The sequence below is a fragment of the Balaenoptera physalus genome (genome assembly GCF_965194825.1).
Source record: "Balaenoptera physalus genome assembly, contig: HAP1_SCAFFOLD_573, whole genome shotgun sequence".
Taxonomy (NCBI): domain Eukaryota; kingdom Metazoa; phylum Chordata; class Mammalia; order Artiodactyla; family Balaenopteridae; genus Balaenoptera; species Balaenoptera physalus.
In genome coordinates, this window is record NW_028126165.1 from 39483 (window position 1) to 47791 (window position 8309).

The 8309-nt window shown below is 53.7% G+C and overlaps 1 protein-coding gene across 1 annotated transcript; it reads right to left on the reverse strand.

Moving 5' to 3' along the window:
- On the reverse strand, positions 1 to 5231 carry LOC309653541 (double homeobox protein 4-like protein 4; the record flags this gene model as incomplete). The annotated part of the gene is made up of 5 exons (XM_082478465.1): positions 1 to 690; positions 1201 to 1355; positions 1763 to 1883; positions 3298 to 3452; positions 5189 to 5231. 5 exons carry the CDS (start codon positions 5229 to 5231, stop codon positions 1 to 3), a joined length of 1164 nt encoding a protein of 387 aa, XP_082334591.1.
- Positions 5232 to 8309: the final 3078 nt, after the last annotated feature.

Sequence of the window (8309 nt, forward strand, 5' to 3'; positions counted from 1 at the left end):
CTAAGCCTGTGGCACTGGGGAGCCTGGCAGCATGTCGAGCAAGGCCTGGAATTCTTCCTCGCTGAGGGGGGCTTCCAGGGTTGCCGCAAGTTCCTCTTCCTCTGCGTCCGCATTCAGAAATGGGCCTGCCTTGTCCAGAATGTCCGCGTCTGACAAGAGTTCGTCCAGGAGGCTTGAAGAGCCTGGAAGGGCTGAGTGCTGGGGCTGTTGCTCCAGCTGGGGAGATGTCTCTTCACTTGAGGTTGGCTGCTGCGGCCAGAAGTGTGTCTCTGGCGGTGCAGGCGGCACGATGGCCCCCTGGGCAGGCTGCCCACTGGCGATGACAGCATGTGTCCCTTCGCCCCATGGAACTGTGGCCGGAAGAGGCTGCGGGTTCTGGCATCCCTGAAGTGCTGCCAGGCTGGGCTGGACCACGATGAACATCAACGGGTGGCCCACACAGCACCCAGAGGCAGCCCCTGGCACAAGAAAGGTGGGGGAGAAAACAGGAGTGGCCGCAGCAAAGGATTGCGTGCTCTCAGGTGCATGAGAGGGAGGATAACGATGAGAGCTGCTATGGACAGTGGGCGGGGGGCTTTGGTCCGACAGGGCAGTCACGGCTGATGTGGCATCTGGTCCTTCGGCCAGGGCATTCACAGGCCCACTAGCGCTCTGCTTTGGGTGCCGAGCTCTTCGGTTCTGGAACCATATCTAGGGAACCATATGGGGAGACAGGAACATTAGCAGCGCGACAGTCCAGATCTACTTGCCGCCGCCCCATCCCCGGCCGGCCCCGCCCCGGCCCGCCCTGCCCTGCCCTGCCCTGCCCTCCAATCTGTCAGGTCCATGGCAAGTACTGGTGGGCCTCATCTAAGGGCCATTTTACCTAGAGCTTTCGCCTTGGCTCTTGAAAATGCGGGAGGACGTCAGGGCAACACAGGACCCACCCCACCCGTCCCCACCCCTGGCTTTGAGGAGAGCCGTCATTGACCGGCTACAACCTCAGGCCCCTCTCTGGCTGCCCAGGACTTCCATTGCCCTCTCCTCTTCCGGAAAGGGATGCCTTCAGATCAGCCCCCTTAGTGTAGTCGTAGGACGAAGGGAACCTCCTCCCAATCCCCCCTCGCCAAGCCTACCTATATCCAGCAGCAACCCGTCACAAGGTTTAACACTCCTTCCTCGTGGGAGAACCCAAGTCCCACCCACTGGTGGAGAACTTACCTGGATTCGAGGTTCGGGAATTCCTGTCTGGTGAGCCAATTCTTCCCTGGCAGCAATAGATGGAAATCGATCCCTCTCAAAGGCTTGCACAAGGACCCTTGTTTGAGAAGGAGAGATGAAAGTCCTCTTTCGCCTGGCCTCTCTTCCCAAGCTTTCTGAAGAAGAACACACAGAGAAGAGAGGACATTCAGGCCAACTGCAGCACATTCACAGCAGATGCAGTGTGTGGTATGTAGGAAGTGGTATGTCATAGATCAAGATCGATACATCGATACATCTTATTCAGTGCTATGTGAAAATGCCCCATGTGATGGAAGAAGGGATTTCTGCACATCCGGGCAGGTTCCGGACCCGAAGATTCCAAGCCTTCCCGGCCATGCAGCTCCCCACCCTCCAACAGGGCCATGATGCTCCTGTGTGGAACAGGAATGGGGCAAGAAGCCAAGATATCATGGTTTCCTCTCTGAAGCGTTCTTGGCCCCCCACGGTCATCCACGTTCAGAGATGATTGTGTCTCAAGGGGATGCTCTGGGGAAATGCCTTTGGATTGCTGGGTACTTACCTCGAGTCAAAGCCTGAGGCGGTGGCGGCCGCAGCGGCTGCGACTGCCCTCCTTTGAAGGCATTCTCCGACAGCAATCGGCTCTGCTTCAGGCGTCTTCCCCGTTGGTTTTGAAACCAAACCTGGGTACAAAGAAAGAAAGCCTTGTCATTCAATGCTCATGCACGTACTTCCAAGATCGATTGCAGGGATGCACCATAGCACAAACGCACAAACGCGCCAGCCAGCCAGCCAGCCAGCAACAAGCCGACTAATGGAGACCCAGTACGGCCCCTCTGCCCCCAGTGTAAATATTTACGAGTCAAAGGGACTGAACTCTCACTGGCAGGTAGAATGTAGACTCCCGCTTTCACCTCTGAAGAAGTGCACCAGATTCCAGAATACACAATCTGTGTCCGTGAAAATAATCCTTCCTCTTCGAGTCACCTTACTGGTGTCCAGAGTAACGACTTGTGACACAGGAGGAGACAATGCTTGCTTTCCCACAGTCAGAATGGGATGGATAGCTACCTCTCTCTCTCTCTCTCCCCCGCCCCACCCCTCCTCATCAAAACTACCAGTTTGTCTCTGGGTCTTTTGGTCTCCGTCTACGATTCTCCGCATCTACCTGTTGACGTCTGTCTCTGTTGCCACCCGCCCGCCTGCCCACCTGCCTGCCTGCCTGCCTTCCCCTCTCTCTGTCTCTGTCCCAGGCTCTCAGGCTCAATCTCCTTTCCCTCATTTGCTCTCTTTGCCTCCCCTTTGGCACGGTCCATGCCCGATTCATGGTTCCCTGCCTCTCTTATGTCCCCACAGGCAGTACTGTCTCATAACACGCAATCATATCCATTAGCAAGTGCCCCCATGAAAACCACACTTCCCATGCTGCCTGGGAACTACTCATTGACAGTCACTTCTCAGGGACTACATGCCTCCATCACTCTTAGGTCAGGAGACTCTTATGTACCCGCTCCCCATCTTCAGAATATGTGTCCTTGTCTTCAACAGTGAAGCCGTGTGCATGCTACCTCATTCCCCGAGGCCGAACCGCAGTGTGGACCTGTGCTTGTGTGCGTGTGTGTGTGCATGTTTTTAGACGTTTCTGACGGTGGTGTGTGGAAAATGTGACACCCTGAGAAAACGTGTTCGTAGGGAAAGCCAATCAGTCTTTGGCGACGCTTTGTAAGGTCGCAGGCGAGGTGTTCCTACCTTTGGTGACTCCTCTCCAACCTGCCCAGAGAGGGAAGTCTTCAGCACGACTAGTTCCTTGGAAGCCAGCCATCAAGGGAACACCTCCCTGGCACCACCAGGCCCTCCTGCTTCCTTGGCCCCTCGCCCTTTATTCTTGACCACCCATTTGAATGGACCTCTCGCCACACAGCTCAGTCTGGCCACGTTTTCCAAAGGGAGCCACCTTCCTTGCCCAGATTCGAGTCCCTGCTGTCTGGAGCACCCAGAAGAGGAAGCCCCCAGGGCAAGGACTCCAGCTGGCGTAGGGCGACTTGCGTCTGGCCATGGACCCCGAGAGGGAGAATGGATCGAGAGACTCGGACGTACCTGAATTCTGCTTTCCGGAATGCCCAGTTCTCGTGCCAGCCGTTCTCTGGTCGTTATCCCGGGGTAGGGGTTCTGTTGAAAGAGTGCTTGCAGGGTGTCCTTCTGACTCAGCCTCAGAACCAGCCTCCTCCTTCGCGATGGCCTTGAGAGTCGGCCTGTGGGAGAGAAAAGGGGGAATGTGTCAGGGGCGAATCCATGGAGGTGCAAACCACTGGTACCGGCACAGCGCTGGTCCTTGTGCCACGTGAAAAACCTCTAAGCCAGGGGAAGACTCTGCATTTGGAACAACCGTGGGCACACCCTGAAAGCCACGCTGAGTGGGACCCTGTGGGCTCAAGCTAAGCTGAGGGTCAAGGCTATGGGGATCCCCCCACCACTCGCCAAGGATCCACAGGGCGCCATGCAAGCAGAAGGGGAAAGCCCTAGGAAAACAGGCTAACGTGACCAAAATGGGTGGAAGGATTGTCCACCTGTGGAGGCCTCAGAAAGTCTTGATGGCTCCTACCAGATTTACCTTGAACTCTAAGCTAACGAGAGGAGCCCGGCTTCTGGACTGTCATACGCACAGGGCACATCCGCTTTCACTATTTGAAAGGAAACGAGACGAAAGCCAAACGAAGCCAGACAAACACACAAGCCAACCCCCAACACAGAACGCACTAGGAGATTGTTAAGAAGACCCACATTTTTGAGATAAGGACCAACGTGGGGCCCCGTCTGATGGCGCCCGCCCACCCACACACGCACAACAGCCCAGTGTACTTCGGAAGATGAGTTTCCCTTTCCAGGCCCCAAGGTCTTGCTGACTCGCCGTGTGTGTGTGCTATTCTTTCAGTTGGGCAGCCTTGAAGGGCTGCCCCCCATCCCTGTCCTATTTGAGGTTGCGTCTTTCTGGTGGCAAGGGGATAGATGCGTGTTTGTTTCCTGCCTTCTAAGGCGGCAGACGGGCGTGATGGCCAGGGTGGATGTGGTTTCAGGCACGTCCTGCACATCCTTGAGATTTGAGTTTCCTGAACTCTCTCCAACTCTAGGACAACACCAACCCTTCTGCAAGGGCCACCCGCTCTAGCAGCTGGCAGCTGGTGACGTAGGGTCGTCTCCAGGTCTCGCCCTGGAAGGAGGCAAGGCAAGGCAAGGGTTTCGGACCACCAACGGGGACTTCCTTTAAAAGCGCCCTTCCTTCCTGCCAGCTCCAAGGAAAATCTTTGGAAAGCACTCAAGGAACGAACGTGTCACACTGCGGATTTTGCCTCTCCAGAGGCTCCTGCACTGGCTACCTTGGAGTCCAATGAGAGACAGTTCGAGTGCTCCTGGAATCTCTGTTTCCCAGGCTCTAGCTTTCAGTTGTGGTCAAAGAAAAACTCTCTTTTTCTTCTATTCTTAATACATACTGGATGTGGATTCTTTCCATGGACACCATGGAAGTTAAACCAGTTCGAATGGAACACGAAACCAAAGAGAGCAAATCCGTAACAACAGCAAGAATAGAACATGGGAAACCAACTCAAAATCCCAAACACGGTCAACCGGAAAAGAGTGTCAGTTTAGTTGGGAACGTTTTCAAACACTCGTGTTCCATTCACTGCAACCACAGGCTGGGATTTTTGGTAGAGAAGCCATTGTCAGGCAACAGGCCTAGCTACTTCCATGTCGATTTCAAGAAGGAAAACAAACGAACCAGCAAACCAGAAATATGTACGTGAATTGCCCAAACCAAGGTGCATCCTTTTGCCCAACTGATTCCAGAAACATATCCCAGCATATCTGTCCGTGCCAATTAGTGGTCATTGGGAAACTTCAACCTTCGTGGTGATCAACCCTTGGGGTGGGGAGGTGCATGAGTGTATTTGGAGGACCCAACCCCAGAGCCCAGATGCTGAGGGCAACGTACCTGTGGAGGTGCTGTATGTGCCGGACGAGCTGGACGAATCCATGGTGGGAGACCCACACGGATGGCACGGAAGCTGCTGGCCAACTGCTCAGTGCTGAGAAGCTCAGGATTTATAATGGATGAGGATGCCCCGCCCCTATTTATGTAAATAGCCGCAGATGGTGGGGAACCCTTCCTTGCAAATTGAGAACCTGGAAGGAATCCCGTGAGGCAAGTGGGCGTTGGAATGGAAGGCCTGTTCGGAGGCTCCCAGGTCCCTTTGAAGCTGCCGCCCTCGTCATCCTTTCCCAGAATGCTTGGGGTCCAGTGCTCTCTCGTTTTCACACCTTTTCACATTCCACACATACTTTTGCTCTCCGTGGAATTCCCCAACTCTGAGTCCCTCACGCTTAGCTGTGTCACTGTACTTTCCAAAATGGAGAGAGAACCTGGAGCCTAGCTTTCCTCGAGTACGTTTCCCACTTCGTTCATCACCACCAGGACGTCATTGCCTCCCACTCTTAAAGCATTTCCTTGGCTGGGGTTTGAGTTCCCGATAATTCACATACTAAGCTTGACTGCTTATCTAGGGTCTACCCATGGTCGTCAACAGTTCGGGACTTTTTCAGAGGTACCCTGAAACCCACCCCCTTGCTCACATGCCATGGAGAGGGCAGAGAAAGGGGCAGGCCACACGTGTAGGTTTCACAAGCCAAGGAACTTAATTTCAGTGCTTGTCCTTGGCGTCCACAAGACGAAGTCGGTTTCACTTTCACTGGTCAACTGGCATCTGGAAGAAGGAGAAGAGAGGAAGAAGAAGAGGAGGAGGAGGAGGAGGAAGAAGAAGAAGAGGAGGAAGAAGGAGAGGGATATGAAGCAAGTCATATGATGGATGATGACACAGCTTGGTTTGAAAGGAACGCTTTGGATTCCAAATACAACCATCCCAACATTTTCGGGGCGTTTGCGCTGCAGAGAATTGAAAACTTAGAAGCAAACAAACAAAAAAAAACCACACAGAAACACAGAACCATCTCTAATGTGTTCTTTTGCCACCACGTGGATTAACATGAGGACAGTGAGCTTATTTAGAAACAGTTGGGAATTGGAGTAATTACACCACCAATTCGTGAAAATATGGCTGGGGCGTGTGTGTTTGTGTGATCTGTGTGTTTGATTTTCTGCGCCCACCCACTAAGGGCGGTTGTCAGGTAGTACCCGTGGACGGATGCCACCGGGGCTAGTAGGAGTCTGCAAGTCCCAGGAGGCCCAGGAGGATGTCCTGAGGAGGTGCAGGTCCTGGCCCCTTGTCCTCAAGTGCCAGAGATCAGAGAGGGGGGCGTGACCATCTTGTTGGATCAGGGTGGTTTTTCCCGAGAAGGTGGAAGTTTTGGCTGAGATAATCACGGAAACATGGGATTTGCTGGCTCCTCCCAGAAGGCACTGGCTTCCAGACTTGGACCGGCTCCCTCCTGGCCAATCCAGGTGGGGTAAGCTTGCTTGGGAGAGTAGAAGCTTTGATCAGCATGGCAGCCAGGACATCCTGAGAGCCCGCAGGTGTGTTTATGCACAGTCTACCAGTGGCCTCCCTGTGGACGTTCCGCTGCCCGTCCCTGGGCTCCGAGATTTCGCTGGAGCAGCCAGCATTGAACCCCCAAGATGGTAAAGCCACAGCTCCTAGCTCTAGCTAGCGTCTGTGCAAGTCCTGCCACCCACAAGGATCTCAGTGTTTCCCGGCACACTGTGACCCAGTGTTCCTCCCGCCCTCTTGAAAGCACCATCTTTTCCATAAGCTGTCTCCTCTTACCGCATCTCCAGTCATACTTGTCCTGAGGCTACCGTGGCCAGATTCTTTTCCCAGAAGCCCTATGCCAACTGTGTGCCCCTTGAAACTGACACTTCCTTTCTGCCCAACGAAAAGAAGGAGAGAGAGAGAGAGAGAGAGAGAGAGGAAGAGAGAGACAGAGAGAGAGAGAGAGAGAGATACAGAGAGACAGAGAGAGAGGGCTGTATATTGCTCTAGAGCTCTGGAGAAAGGGGAGCCTAAGACAGAGGAGTGACTGGGAGGGAGCTGAGGACTAGATGTGTCTGCAGAGATATACACACTATAGAGCTAGAGACCCGGATGCAGTTGTAGCTAGAGACTCAGATACATCGGTGTATACACATTCAAGTGGCAACTCTCAGATTATTTTCCTACTTCGTGCCGCTGACACACCCGTGCTGGACATGGGGAGCACGGATTGAGCCAATGGAGAATCACTCAACACAGAGTGTACGAGGCACATGTGTTGGAAAATATTTTTGAAAGAAGCAGTGGAAGGGATCACCGGCCACAACGTTAAGATGCCACAGGCATTTGGTTTTTCATTTCCTTTGTGCATCGCTTTAGTTGTAACACGGCTTATCTTTTGAGAGGTGTGTGCGTGTAGTGTGTGGCCGTAGACAGACAATGAGAGAGAGGGAGGGACGGAGAGAGATTATTTGCCTGCATAATAAACCGGGCACAGTTGTTACTATGAACTCTGTCAATGAAAGTATTTGCATAGTTCTGTCCTTGTGTGCAAGGACGATGCCCTTGAGGAACACTTCCACACCATGCCCCCAGAAACCAAGTGAAGGCTGTCACTGAGAGAAGGTTTTCGTGATTCCACTAGGGTGTGTTTGTGGCTACAAGCTACGGGACTAGAATAGGGCGTCTGGACCACCTTCCCGTGCTGTCCCAGACCAAGGGAGGGATTTCACCTCCCCGAGGAAACGCGGGAGAATACAAAGCGACCAAAGGACAACCAAGAACTTGAACTGAGTGCCAAGATTTATTGATTGGATCAATGGAATGTCACATACAACGGGGAAATCCAGTTCAGCCTTGGGTCCTCCTCGTTGTCATTGGAAGGCTAGAGTCCCTTGAGGCTTCAGAGGTGGTGTCGCTCCTGGTGCCCATGCTTCCTGACAGTCCGTGTGGAGCACGGCATTGCTCGTAGACACAACGCAGTTGCCGTCGACAGTCTTCTTGCCTTGGTCGCCCTGCCAGACACTATCATGAGCGTTGCTTGTTCCTTCTCCTTTCTCTCGCCCGTGGCTCTGCCTCCCAGGAAAGGAGGCTTGAACGGGGCTCGGGGGAAGGTCTTCCTACCTCCCC